Source organism: Malaya genurostris, chromosome 3 (assembly GCF_030247185.1).
Source record: "Malaya genurostris strain Urasoe2022 chromosome 3, Malgen_1.1, whole genome shotgun sequence".
NCBI classification, from domain to species: domain Eukaryota; kingdom Metazoa; phylum Arthropoda; class Insecta; order Diptera; family Culicidae; genus Malaya; species Malaya genurostris.
The window spans coordinates 126,526,503-126,541,925 of NC_080572.1; the positions used below are offsets into that span (position 1 = coordinate 126,526,503).

General features: G+C 38.2%; 1 protein-coding gene across 4 annotated transcripts in view; it reads left to right on the forward strand.

The window, feature by feature from the left end:
- Window positions 1-1,615: 1,615 nt before the first annotated feature.
- LOC131437536 (serine/threonine-protein phosphatase alpha-2 isoform) overlaps window positions 1,616-15,423 on the forward strand; it is a 39,803-nt gene continuing 25,995 nt past the window's right edge. For 2 of the 4 annotated variants that reach the window (XM_058606944.1, XM_058606945.1), the window contains exons 1-2: window positions 1,616-1,966; window positions 2,249-2,380. In XM_058606944.1, the coding sequence (XP_058462927.1) occupies window positions 1,912-1,966; window positions 2,249-2,380 (187 nt within the window). In that variant the 5' untranslated portion in view covers window positions 1,616-1,911. The remainder of the gene's footprint in view (window positions 1,967-2,248; window positions 2,381-15,423) is intronic. The other 2 variants (XR_009230772.1, XM_058606943.1) reach the window with 1 other exon arrangement.

Genomic DNA, 15,423 nt, shown 5'->3' on the forward strand with positions numbered 1-15,423 from the left:
CGTGCTGAATCTCGGCAACAGCTAGCACATATTCCGAAACCTCGGCAAACGTCTCTGCTGATGTCGGCATATCTGTTGTTTACTGATAAATTCAGCAAGCAATTATGCCAAATTCCGGCAAAGTGAAGCATTTTACCGAAATATCAGTGAATACATTTAACGAAGTTCAGGAACATGCGTATTGATTACTGAGCAATCAGCAAATTTACGTGTTGCTGATCAGTTTCGGCATTTTATTATGCCGAGCTCAAGAAATGGTTTTAAGTGTGTATATTTGTTTGTTCTTAATAATAAAATGATTTCTCTTAAATTAATTTGCAAAGTAGTTTTTGATAAAACTTTAATTTGGTTCATAAAAATTTGAAAACGTGCATAAACATATCATTTGAAGGTATTTATACACTTGGAATTTTAGAGTCATACACCCTCATTGAACATAACTCAAAATTGAGTGACACATCACTCAAATTCATAAAAAGTGCACGTACTCTAAACTTGAGTTATGACCTATCTACTCATTTTTGCGTTAACGGACGAATTTGTCAAAACTTGAGTAATTTTTACTCAAAATAAGTAAAAAATATTTGGATCAAAATCCTTTGGATCCTTGATCTCAAAATGAAGAAATTTTTTTTCGTAATTTTTTTATACAAAATTATTCTTCTTTCTTTTGAATGCGCAAAATAGTGATTCGAAACCGTTTCCTTTTGAACGGTTTGGAGTCAAAATTGAATTATTTTGATATTCTTATGTTGCGCTTTTCACTAAGCACAATTGAAACCACAAAACATCTATGATTGACGTTGATTCATGTTTTCAAAACAGGATCTAGAAACGGCAATGGAAAACGACGTATTCTTGCATTCTTAATTTCGATAAGAATATTCCGAGAATGAAAACACACAGAACTGCAAGTATTTTGTTTACTCAAATGTTTAAAAACTCAACGCTTACTCTAATGTATGAATAAATGCGAGAGAACTCATGGCAACGAGTTTATTTTACTCAAATCCATACTCAAATTTTGACATATTGTTCCAGTTTATGAATTTGAGTAATCGCAACTCAAACCATGAGTTATGTTCAAAGAGCGTGTATGCGACGAAATTAAATGTAAAATACTTCTGTACAACGTGTCGATTTTTATCAGTGTGCTAACCATTTTTTCCGTCGGTTATCAAACTTTCCATAGCAAACCCCTTGTTACCTTAAAGAAACAGTTTGTGCGACCCCTTAGCTTGTGTCAAAAGTGAGAAGTGATAAAATCGATGAAATATTCATTGTCGCCGTCTCATCAACTGCTCGCCGTTCATTACTTGATAATCATGACTGTCTTACCCAAATGGACTAAACGACATTTGGCAAATTGTTAAAAACATTTTAACCTCTGAAGTGTTTGAAAAGTATTTCTATATAATTACTGAAATATAAAAAAAAACATAGATCTTTTCTTACATTATTTTCCTGTAGGCAACTCCGAAAATATGTAGGATTTTTCAGTTATAGCCAAGAGGTTTTATTTGAAATTATTGTACGAGTAGAACCTTTGGATGAAATGTGAATCTTCTCATTGGATGACTCATACCAACCTCAAATGCCAACGAGCTACTGCTTTTCTCACCTTATGAGTCCGCGTTGCTGTGTGCTGTGTGGTGGTAGCAACTTTTTCGTCTCTCCTCTTGTGTGAAAATTCTGTGAATTTTCCCATTTTTCCGTTCAATGGTGCCATTCTGAGCCTCATTTCACTACGCAAACAGATTAATTGCACAAATACTATTCGTTTACTAGCACGCATACACGGTTTTTTGGAAATTTCATTCATTCGAAGTGTCGCGGAACGCTAACAATAAGATATAACGGAAGAAGAGCAAAGTGAAGCTAGCGCGAGAGTGAAAATAGTAATCCAACAAAATGTCGGACCCAGACGCATTAAACATCGATCATCTGATTGCTATGCTTTTAGAAGGTAATGTAAAAATACTAGGACAGTAAAAGTACCGATAGTTTTTTTTTTCAATGTGAATTAGTGTAATAAGAAGATTTGTGTTGCTATCGATATTGCTCGACGAAAACGTCGCAAATGCATCGGCAATTCAGTGGCACTACCTTCGATTTGAGAGATAAAAATTTGATGAAGGAGGAAGCTTATTTTCGTCGGAAACATCCGCAATAAAATGACCACAATGAGACTCGTTTGAAGCAGTATCCAACTGCGTGCTGAATCTGCAATTTGCTTTTCCTATTTCAGTTCGTGGTGCAAGGCCAGGAAAAAATGTTCAGCTGTCGGAAAATGAGATTCGTGGCTTGTGTTTAAAATCTCGGGAAATTTTCCTGTCGCAGCCGATTCTACTAGAGTTGGAAGCACCTCTGAAAATTTGCGGTAAGTGTAACTTTTTTATTTCTTTATATCCTCAAACAATTAGATAAATTTTGCGACTTTAGTCGAAAGAAAGGCGAAGAATTAACTATTTTTGAATACGACTGACGATGACATCAATGATAGCACGGTGATGAATGATGTACTAGGCATTGATTTTGATGATGAATCGCGGTGAAAAACTACCAGACACAGTTGTGTGCGTCTATGTGTGTATTACAACGGTGGTTATTTGTATGGTTTGCTTAATGTTGCTTGGATCACAGCAAATAGCTGTTTTTAATGGTCAAAAGTTCAATATATTTTATCTAGACTTAGAGTGGCAATGCAAGCTTCGAAATATACAAATAATTATTAACAACATACGATAGAAGTAGTAAGAGTTAATGCAGGTAGATTTTCTTTTTTTTATGTTTGCCTTTTTCTTTAGAATGGTATTAGAATTACTGGAAAACCGACTTTCGAACGGAGCCTCGGATACCGCTAGTGTTATATACTATTCGACTCAGCTGGACGAGATCGGAAAACGTCTTGTCACTTTCGGTTCTGAAGATATAATGGTATAAGTAATGTAACCGACAAAATGCGTTGTTTTATACCGCTTATCACCATACGTTATTGTTGTATGTTTCTATTAGATGAACCTCCAATCCGCCGAACGACTAAATAGTTGAAACCGGGGTAAAATAAACGATGTTTAATCTATCATGAATTTACTTTTGGTTTGCCGAGTGTTATAAGAATTCAAGATTCGTTAGAATAAATTATTTCTCACCTTTCCTGAAAACATGTAGACGTTCAGATAAAAAATACCGTCGCTGATCATCCAAACCCTTGTAATATTTGTTGTCAAGGCCATAGAACAACTTTTCAGCAACCTGTGTTTTTTGGGGGACGCGAATTAATTTCATGAATTGTTTGTTTCTAGCAGTGTTCTTTATTTTGTTTTAAATTCAATCTATTTTGGTTTTAACCAAAATAAATAATTTGGTTTTAAAACTTGTGTCATTTTTCGTTGAAATCTATCTCCAACGAACAAAATCAAATTTAAACGTGAGGGATTTATTATGGTTCCAAAGAGGTTCACGGGATGAAAAAGGTTGTGAAGCACTGCCATTGAACGCTATTCAAATCTTTTTTTCTTTTTTATATGGCTTCCTGTTTCGAAATTAAACAGCGATAAACCCTCCAATGGTTGGAGGTGTTGAAGGTATTAGGTTCTGCACGAAAATGGCTTAACCTCACAAAAAAAGATGAATAGAATGATAACCACACAAAATGAGCTGGAATCAATCGTTTTACAATTATCAGTGGGGACGGGTATAGCGTGATGGGTAAGTCGATGCCCTTTCACGCAGCCCACCTGGGTTCGATTCCCAACCCCACACATAGGGTTAGAAAAATTTTCTGGCCCGAAGAGGCGAATGACCTTAAGGTTAAAACCTCTATAATCGAAACAAAAAAAAAATTATCAGTGGTTTGTTTACATGTTCATGCCATGTCATTTTCCCTGGGCGTTAGCACAACCTTGAGACAGATTGAATGATGCTGTCGCGGTCCCAGGGCTTGTCTGTATCCTTACTCAATGGAGAAGGATGCACACTAATGGTGCCATGGGTAATGTCTGACAAGAAGAGGCAACAATACACAGAATGGGAACAATAAAATGGATACGTTCCTCTTTCTTAGAGTGCCAAACTTGTCAGGCATTGTCCATGCTACAACAAATACTACACTTTGATCTAGGGTAGAGAAGCGATCTACTAATCAAGTTTGATCTCTTTTGCAGTATGCAGTTGGTTTTATGATGACGGAATCATATACTATTTGTTTCTTGGAACCGCAAATGGAGTGGATAACAGCGCCCGAAACATCCACACATAGTAATTTAGTTGCTTGTTGGAAATAACTCTCTCTTAGATTACATTGTAGTATGCTTGGCGCTTTCTCAGACATTCGACACTTTTACTTAGATCCAAACTAATGATTCACTCACTCATCAATCATCATTCATATGCTACTATGCAAAACATATATTTATTTCCTCTTCCAAGATTGTAGATTAAGTACACCGTCAAGCCATATTTAGTGAGTATAATTTCAATTGAATATCTTCTTTAAATATTTCAGCAACGAATTTGCTCATGGTGAAAGGATCAATGCACAATTCCTGGCCGCCAGTGTTCAGCTGGTCAACATAGACTAGTTCGTCTGACAAGGAATTGAAATTGTATATCCTGGATCCATAAATGGGCCTGGTCTAGAATCTGCGCTATTCAGCTGCCCGACCGGTAGGGATGGTACTCGGAAGGCAAAGTATCGATACCTAGGGTATCGGGATACCAAAATTTTGGGTATCGATACAAGGTATCAAAAGGCAATAAAGTATCGATACCTGTAAGTATCAATTGATACTTGCGCATATTACGAATTTTGCCACGTCAAAGAACCACGTCAAAAACCACTTTGTGTTGGAGCCATGATGATTTCACATTTTACTTTTTTTTTTTTCAAAAATTTGCATGTCAACACATTGCATGTGTTGGTCTATGCAAAAATCACATATTTTATTTCTGTTTCTTTGCGTTTTGCCTTCGACTGATCAGTGCTATGCTAGTGTTTAAATTGAACTGCTAGGCGCGAGATGGCAGTTAAATTTAAAATACTTTAAGCACTGATGAGCCGCAGGCGAAATGTGAAGAAATAGAAACAATTCCTGTTGCTATCACTATGGGACCAGGGACGGACGGAACGGAAGACACAATCTTGCGTCGTCCCATAGGCGCACTGAGAGAATGTAATGAGAGTGAAAAATTTAAATGATTGAATCCACTGAGAGTATGGCCTTTATGTGCGTGTTTTGTTGATGGTTTTCTCTCATTGCACTTTCTTTCAGTGCGCTTGTGGGACGAAGCGAAATTGTCGAGAACGAATTTCAACAACGGCTTGTCCACGTCATACCAATCCATGCACGAGCCTGGGACTTCGTCGAAGCCAAAAAATAAAGTTCTACTGGGGACTGATATAGCGTGATGCCTTTCACGCAGCCCACCTGGGTTCGATTCCCAGTGCTTTTTTGTGAAGGTATTCCCCAAAGATCGTCGCATTGCTACTCCCACTCGTATTCTCATACTGTATTTGGTTTTGATCCAATGCTTAATATGCAATCTGATCAAGCTCGAAGCATGTTTCATACAGCAGTTTCAAAAATATTTACACTATTCACTTGAATTTCATACACAAAAGTAACAGGAGCGCAGTACTTGGATAGAGCGAACACAAACAAGCGTTCAAACCCGCCCGGTGGCAAGAATAAAGCGTTCTTTAAATTTTTCGCAAAAAAGGTGTCAATATTGCATTAGATTAATGCACCCACGCACTACTAGATCATCTAGAATAAAATTTATTCCTTTCTTTCGTCATTGGCAATTTTTTAAGATGGAAATTTCCAACGGTACCATATGCCCATGTCAGATTCAGCACAAGTTATGCATTAAGACTTTGTTTAGCATGTATTACTATCATAAAGAAGAAAACATTACTCGATGAACATTAGAGAAGGTCTCAAGAGCAAATTACAGTTATTCTCTTTGTTTACTTTCTCTTTCAATTATTACGGCAGATTCCAGTAATTCTCAATCAATTCTACAATGCATATCGAAGGTTGATGGTTTTTGTCATTATCCTATGTGAAGTGGTAAATGGTGAATGCTCTATGCATCCCCACTTGGTAGCGGCCTTTTATATATTTTCGTTCCTGCTTCCTTTTTGAGTGAGTACGGACATGATCTGAAATAGAGCGAGCTGACTCGCAGCAGTAACCTAGCAGTAAGTGTTTACTCCTACTGACTCTCACTCATCGTACCCAAGAAAAACATCACTCATGTTTAAAATGCACCTTTTTGTGAGTGACTCATAAGCGTGCACGGAGGAGTGCGAGTGAGATAGAGTACGTCTCGCACTCGCTCGAGAATGTGCTTCATGCACTGGGCTCTCGCTCTATTAGCAGCACTGGGAATTGACTTTAATTCGTTGCGATACTGTAAGTATCGAAACCAAAAGTATCGATACTAACAGTATCGCTCTGATGTGATATCGATACTAAAAATACCCGATTCTTGAAAGAAAGTATCGATACCTCAAAGTATCGACTCGGTATCGCACATCCCTACCGACCGGTAAACCCAGAAAAAAGTAATTATTATTATTTCTTTATTCTTGATAAATTATCACATTGAGATATTAAAAGGTTTCTCCGGCATAGTCAAAAAAGCGATGCAATGGAGAAAAGGAAATGTAACGTAACTTCGACAAAGATAGAAACAATCAGAGCAGATTAGAATGGATAGTGTTAGTAGATCAAACATATCTACATCTATCCAGGAACTTTAAAGTAATAATCGTTTGTACCGCTTCAGACATAAAAGACTATATAGGAAAGCAGGTCCAAGACCGAAGCGGATACAAAGCAAAATTTTGCAAAGTTTCATCGACGAGGACATTTAAGACACGGAAGCAGTTGATAGGATGACAAAATACCAATACGATACAGACGCACGACTCAATGATTGACTGGTTACAGGGTGAAGCACACACTTCCTGCCCAAGTGACAAACTTTCTGGTGAACTTGCAATCGAAGATATTCGTATCTTTCGTTGCAAATTGATAACCGTAAAGGAATCTGTCGCTTGGGTTACATGCTGGAGGGAACCTATCAATGATAGGCCGGTTTCCTCCTTCGTTAATAGTGTTCATTTGGGCACCATAGCCTAGTTCGTCCGGTATGGAAAGTGCGGATCGTTGTAACCACCCCCCTCGGCCAAAGTAGCCCATAAAGGGAAAAAAATGTTCCTGCCATGTCATTTTATTCTGTTCCTTGTTATTTGGTTTTTCACCGTCACTGTTAACCTCAATCGGATAAACATATTTTGACAGTTCAGCAGTATTGTTTGTAAATAGAGTTTTTTTTGACAGACTAATAAAACCGTTCACAGTCCATCTCGCCTATATAAAGCTTATAAACATTTGTTGACGATTCGATTCCGTTTGTTTTGAAGAATTATTAAATAAAAGTGGCTAGTTGCGAAGTGTAAAGATGATGTGTTAAGCTTGTTTGTAAACACTACCGCTGAAATGTCAAGAATGGATTCTTGTTCATTTGTGACGTCACGATAAAAAACTTAATTAGGTTTTTTACCGTCACCGCTAACCTCAATCGGAGCAGTACTGTAAACAAATTTTTTTGTTTGACTGTTGAGAAATTGGATAAGAGCATTTACGGTCCATATCGCCTAAATAGAGTTTTTGAGATTTATTAAATAAAAGTGACTAGTTGCCAAGTGTAAAGATGATTGTTTGAAACGTGTTCTTCGATTTTTGTTTAAGCTTGTTTGTAAACAGTACCGCTGAACTGTCAAGGATGAATTGTTGTTCATTCGTGACGTCACGATAAAAAATTCAATTAGGTTTTGCACGAACATGATAACCTAAAAAAATTAACAAAATTAACTAATTTTGACAGCTATTAGGTTTTGCACGATGACGACACAAATGAACTGCCGATGAATCAAGTTCATCTTTGACAGTTGCCGTGTACTTGTTTTGTTTTGCGACTGCAAGTTAAAAATTGAAAAAATGACGAAAAAGTGCCTGTTAAAAACGTATTCCACAGTGAAAATAACTAAAAAGATTGCCCTGTATGTGATTCCAGCATCAAGGAGCGATATATGTATAAATCTGTTGAGTGTGAGGCGACTTGCAATTTTTACATTCGAACGATGAACTTCTGATGAACTTTTAAACTGTAAACAAGTACACGTCGACTGTCAAAAAAAGTTCATTCTGTTCATTTTTGTGAGGTTATGTCATGTTCGTGCAAAACCTAATTAGGTTTTGCACGATGACGACACAAATGAACTGCCGATGAATCAAGTTCATCTTTGACAGTTGCCGTGTACTTGTATTGTTTTGCGACTGCAAGTTAAAAATCGTAAAAATGACGAAAAAGTGCCTGTTGAAAACGTATTCCACAGTGAAAATAACTGAAAAGATTGCCCTGTATGTGTTTCCAGCATCAATGAGCGATATATGTATGAATCTGTTGAGTGTGAGGCGACTTGCAATTTTTACATTCGAACGATGAACTTCTGATGAACTTTTAAACTGTAAACAAGTACACGTCGACTGTCAAAAAAAGTTCATTCTGTTCACACACATTCACGACACAAATGAACTGCCGATGAATCAAGTTCGTCTTTGACAATTGCCGTGTACTTGCTTTGTTTTGCGATTGCAAGTTAAAAATCGTAAAAATGACGAAAAAGTGCCTGTTAAAAACGTATTCCACAGTGAAAATAACTAAAAAGATTGCCCTGTATGTGTTTCCAGCATCAAGGATCGATATATGTATGAATCTGTTGAGTGTGAGGCGACTTGCAATTTTTACATTCGAACGATGAACTTTTAAACTGTAAACAAGTACACGTCGACTGTCAAAAAAAGTTCATTCTGTTAATTTTGTGAGGTTATGGCATGTTCGTGCAAAACCTAATTACAAACAAACTGTTTACAAACAAACAGTTCAGTGGTACTGTTTACAAACAAACTTGAACAAAAATCGAAGAGCACATCTAAAACAATCATCTTTACACTTTGTAACTAGTCACTTTTATTTAATAAATATCAAACACAAACCGTATTCAATCTTGAACAAATGTTTTAAAACTTTATTTAGGCACTACGAACCGTAAATGGTCTGATCCAATTTGTCAATAAACAAACAAAAGAAATTTATGTTTACAAACAGTACTGCTGAACTGTCAAAATGTGTTCATCCGATTGAGGTTAGCAGTGACGGTAAAAAACCTAACTGAGCGTGTGTTTGTTTTGCGTTTTGTCTCCATCAGAGTTGCCAGGTTATTTTTTCAAAAATCTGTCAGAACTCAAAAATTTATCTGGATTGTTTGGGTCTACCACAAACGAATTTCCAGACATGACAGTCCAAGTCCCTGCTAGGCCGCCATGTTTTCGTGACCATCATCTTTTCCGCAAAGACGAAAACAACGAAGAAGTATATAAGTTCGTTGTTGCCAAATATCTGTGATATTTAGCTGTGAAAGTTGATTTTTTTATGTTTGATTATAAAGGTGATATCGTTATGAAACGTGCGCTGCCAAATTGTAATACTGACTTTCACAATCAATGAAGTGTTGTATTGTACTTCATTTTGTTTACTTTGCTCTCACTGACTTGCTAGCTTTTATGGCCCCGAAGGACTGAGATGTTGGTTACGATAGCACTAGCTGGAGCTATTGTTGCCAGCGTGCTGTGACAGTCACGATCTTTTTTGGCACACATCTACGGTCCTCCGTGAAACTGGCACCAATTGTGATAAATTGGTTGCACTGCTGAGTTCCCATCATCGCATTCATAATGCAAATGTCAAACCGTGAGAACCCTTTCGATTCGTTAGCTTCTAAGGACTATTCACACATTTCAGTTTCGTGACGGTTCAGTGAAAGTGCCTTCAGTGTTATTTTTTTATCGGAATCCTTCCGTTCCGTTTCCGTGCCGCTTCCGTTTAGGCACAGCAAATGCAGTGATATACCGACTTCAGTGAAAATTAAAAAAAATATCGGTGACGACGAATTTGAGTTTGCCGGACGGACACTACACTGACGGCAAGCTGCACTGAAACGGCACGGTGCCGGATAGGTGTGAATGCGCGCATAGAAAACGAATAGCAGCCCTTACACGATCATTAAAAGTGTCATTACTAAAAAGTAATGGCACTTTTAATGATCGTGTAAGGTCTACGAGTTCAGTAATGATACGAGTAATGATGGAATTTCGGATTTTCCATCATTACCAACATTATTTCTTCTTCTTATTTTTTTGTGGAAATGCTGAATATCTTTAGGACTATACGCGAAAAAATGACAAAGTGTAGATTTAAATTGTTAATATTTCATTAACATTAACGTTTCAATGGTAAATCAAATTTATTTTCAGCTAAACGAAAATAAAAATATTGCTATTGCTATTGCTGGAGTAGTTACAAATACGCATAATTAATAATGAACGTGTAATGCCAAAAAGTAATGATGTACAGTAATGCAGTAATGACGAGCGTTTGAGCAGAAGTGACATTACTTAGTAATGACACTTTTAATGATCGTGTAAGGGCCGCTAATGAAATAATATCAGTATACGTGCACAGTGTCGTGCCGGCCCTGAACCGGACCGGATATGTGTGAATAGTCCTTTATGGCACACTTTGGTCGAAATGATAACAATGCAATTAATCTCGCGCTCCACCAAGCGGTGAGTGCGGTCATTTTAGAAAATACCGGAAACGGACCGGATTTTTTTTAAATATTTGTAAGCACATACATATGGGGGTCAAAGGTGCACGACATCCTGGAAAGAGCGACAAATATCATATCATACTGTTTGTATCGGCAGTTTGATTGACTTAGCTCTGGTCGTCACAAGCTCCCACCTCATACCTACCCGGTGTCAAATGATGACTGGTGACTCCTGTTTTTAGCAGAATGAGGAGGTGCGGAGTATTAGCAAGCGGTGGGACAGAGTGCAACTGTTGATAGGGAGCTACCATATTACTATAAATGTCTCGATTATCAACCCACTTTGTGACTCTTACTAATACTCTTAACGTGGGAAGTGTGCAACACGTTCATAAATTCTATATTCTTACTAGTAACTATCCTATTGCCCTAAGCTTTGGATGATGAACTACAGGGCGCGTATCTTTGCTTGTTATTCAGAATAAGGGCGATTATGTCATCTGGATTGATCACGAAGTTGACATGACTAGTACTGCTTGAAATTGACAATAGGCCATTGGGTGGTTTCAGGCATTCTTATGCCTGGAATTGGTCACCAATTTGAATTATCTTGATCCAATTGAGATGAGTGTTCATCCCGGTTCAGTATGTCGTTCGTATCGGATTGTTTCGAACGAGGGAGGCATTTTGTGTTCTGTGCTCGATCGAGTCCGAATTTTCCATACAAAAGCACCTTCGATCGAGTTACAGAGTTTGAACTTTTGCATTCGTGAACTTTTGCACTTTCCGATCCGGTTCGATATCGGTACTTATACAAATTGCATTGACGGCGAAACTGATTCGGCCAGAGGCGAGGGCATTCGCCCTTGTTCTGAATGGCGACGTGTCGTTTTTTCGACCGTGTTTCATTCGTATTCCTAATAACTCTAGCAAAATCAAAGGTAACTAGGATTCGACCGAATCACATTCGATCGAAGAATCGATGCGTCGTTGTTCAGAGTAGGGGCGACTGTGACTTCCCTGGACAATCTAGTGTTGAATTCGCATCCTTACCTTACATTATATAATTCAACAAACCAACTAACTGTTATTTTTTATTATTAATATAGTTCCGTACGCTTTATTTTCAGCCATAAACACAGTAGTTAGTAGTAGTTAGTAAACTTCTAAATGCTAAATTTCCCTATTCATCTCCACTATCCCTAACCTAATGTATCTGAAACCAGTGGGACTCAGAGCAGCGCCTGCTGGTGGAGGAAGCCGGTGTGCTATACGGTCTAGTGCATATCAACGGTCAGGCTTTAGTAGGCTCACAACCAGCTTGTAGTGAACCTCACTCAAGCAGATGGGCGGACACGGTCTGCCAGGTTGTGGGCTGATAAATTACAATTACAATTACAATATTTGTAAGCACATACATATCTCTATTATTTATCTTTGGCTCTACTATATACAAGGAAATTTTTGCCGGGCTTCATTTCCAGTGAGCGAAAAAAGTCTATCGTATAGAGGCCAAAACCGTAACAATCTAGCAAGATCTGACAAATTCTGGGAAAATTTAGAAAATCTGGTAAAAAATCTGGTTAGTTTGAGTGTCTGGCGAAGCGAGGAAAATCTGGCAGCCAGGCAACGCTGGTCTCCATGACAGTTTCATCAGTTTTTTTTCATAGAAGCACATTATTCTGATCAAAAGAAAACTGATGGACTGAACGATTAACTGAAGAACTGATCAGTTTACCGGATGAAACTGAGCTCGAGAGCTTCAGTGCAAAAACCGGACGTTTGACCGGATGAACACTTCCATCACTTCAGTTAATCGTTTAGTTCACGAGAAGCTGTCCGGAAAACTGAGCGCGTATGGACTGCTTAAAACCTAATTCAAATTAGTATGAACACATAAAGAAACCAGTGATCGACAAGAGATATAGGTCTAACATTGCGGAAGTACAAATTTACGAAAAAATACATTTTTTGTTTTTTTTTTCTACCGTTAGATTATTCTTCGTGAAAAATTCATCAGATTGTTGAAGAAAAAATACTAGATGAACTGCTGTTTTCTTTTTAAATTTCTGCTCAACGAAACCGGGGAGGGCTGCTTTTGCATTTTTCAGCGGTGATAGTTTTCTTGGAATTGTAAGCGGAACCTTAAGTTTGTTTTTATCCATGGTCCAATCTTGCCACACATTAATGGGAACATTACTGTGCATGATACCATTGCGCCAGAGCTTTTATTGAAGATTTTAGCAGTGACGTCCCGTGACAAAATTTAGATGTAACATTTCGTTGTAAGTAAAACTAAAGGTTGAGGAATGGATATTCGTTTGTGTTTTTACATACAATGAAATAACGATATACTTTTGAATGGGAGTTTGTTATTAAACTTATTTCGTATTATCGATAAAATAGAAAAATTCGGCACACCACACGTCGAGCAAATCTGTCAATAACTTCGTCATTAAAATCGATTCGACGTTACAAATGAGACAGCAATTTGTTTTCAACTGCAATAAGCATAAGCCACTGAAGCCCCTCCTGTAGGTGTGCATACAAGTTCTTACAGAGCCAAACGTGACAGAGAGAACAACAGAGCTGAGTTAAGTAATACCTTCTCTTCACAAATCTGTAAAGTAATTCATTTTCATGGAATAGACACGATTACGTTCGGACCCCAAACACTGCGATGTTTTGATATTCATCGCGACTCTCAAATTGTGAAAATAACCGGTAAACCGAGTTATTGTGAGAGAATCGACCGAAAATTTGTAATTTTCGTGCAATAAACACGGTAAGATGTAAAACTTTCAAGGATGCATAGTCATATTTTCAAAAATCTGCGATCGAACCGAAAATCAGTGCACACTTCATAAAACATCATTGTTGATCGGAATCATTTTGGTGGACAAAAAAAAACGGTTTCGATACATTCAAACGCGCTGTCGAAAATAAATGTAAAAAAATTGTGTTTTCCTTAGCAAATTGAAGACTTTTAGGAACCTTACATCTCTTAAGACGATTACATTACTGATTGTTTATTTACGTTGCAATCAGCTGCAATGAAGTTACGATTTTGATCTCATCAAGATGGCGTCGTGGCAGAGGGCCGGTTGGATGTATATGAGATGGGTGTAAATAACGAAAGGGCGAAACAGTTCATTTCAAAGAACCGTTCAGAATATGATAGTTCTAGCGAAAAAAACTAGTTTTCCTGAATCTTTCGGCAAAAACCAACTGAGAGCAAATAGTTAAATTTCATTGGTAACAAATTCTTCAATGGAAATGCAATAACTTTTTTTGCAGGTATTCAAAGTAGTTCACTTTTATGTATTTATTCAAAGGTATACAATTTCAACTGCATTCTTAAAATCTACAACCTTTTCGAAATATACAGTTATTATTACATTTTTTATGGAATTCAATTTTGGCCGTAGTGTACGAAGCGCGCCACTGGATGTGCCTGAATGCATTTGAATGAATCTCACATATAAACACTGCTAGTCGGATGGAATGGGTGGAATGCGGATTAGAAAGGATGACTCTTTACAGACCTACGTCAAACACGCCCTTTACAGAACAGTCTAACATGACAGCTACCAAGATAAAGATAGTCCGGACGTGACCCGGAGGTTTTATTTTGGTTACAGAACCTGTTTTTTTCAAAAAACCCACTCACTGCTTCACAGTATTACGCGAAGGCTCCGACATTTTCGGCTTTAATTTAAAATGTTTTTTGAACTCACAAATAGTTGGAACGTACGACTGATTCTCCATAAACGTGTTATCGTTTCTCGATAATGGGATCCAAGCTGTTGTTCTAATTTCATTTAATGGACCCTTAAAGCGTGGGTTATGCTTAACGTGAGTGTAGGTAGGAAAAGTTGTGCAGACTTACCGATTGCCTTCGCAGAATGTTCGTCCGCGTGTCATTGCCGGGAACGTCATCATGTTGTCCATAGTTTGCAAGATCTGCACAGTGGTGCTCAGCAACGAACGTTTGAGGTTAGCTTCCACCCCATCAGATTTTCCTCACGTGGAATGAATGCCCGAAGATGAATTGGCTGAGAGTCCGATGATCGACGTTACGAAGCGCCGATTATAAGTGCCAATCGAGCGCAGACTGTTGAATGCCGATCTATCAATTTGACGATGTCCGTAGAACGCGTCCCACAAGGATCCGAGTTGAAGAAAGGTTCCAGCACGCGGAGCACTCTCCGATCACGATGCACGTTTTAGCGGCCACTACGTCGAACGCCACTTCAATCACCGTCTCGAGCTGACCAGCACAGAGGGACACGGGAACGATCTTTTGCGGTAGACCGGAAAACTTCCTCCTTTCGGTCATTCGCTACCGGAGCTCCAGCCGGCAGGGGAAACCGCACACTCTTCACACTGTTTGGCTGTATCGGGCCAAAGGCCAATAGTGCTGCGCACTCACAGACACGCGAAAAGGAACTGAACTCACTCTTCTGCTGACTTTTTCCCATCTTCGTTTTCTTTTTTTTTTTCGAGCCAAAGCCAGCGTCAAACTTCCGTTTTTCTTTATCTTTTCGGCCGTCCCTCTCAGTCTACTGTCAAACTTCTCGCGCAGGGTTGAACAGATTTTTCAGTCTGCACGCTTTTACCAAACTACTCACCGCATACGTTATTTATATATTTGACCTAAACGTTACACTGTTTGTGTATGTAAACAGATTCGACGTTGTTAAACGGTTTTCCACAAACCCGTGTTGACAATCAAAAAT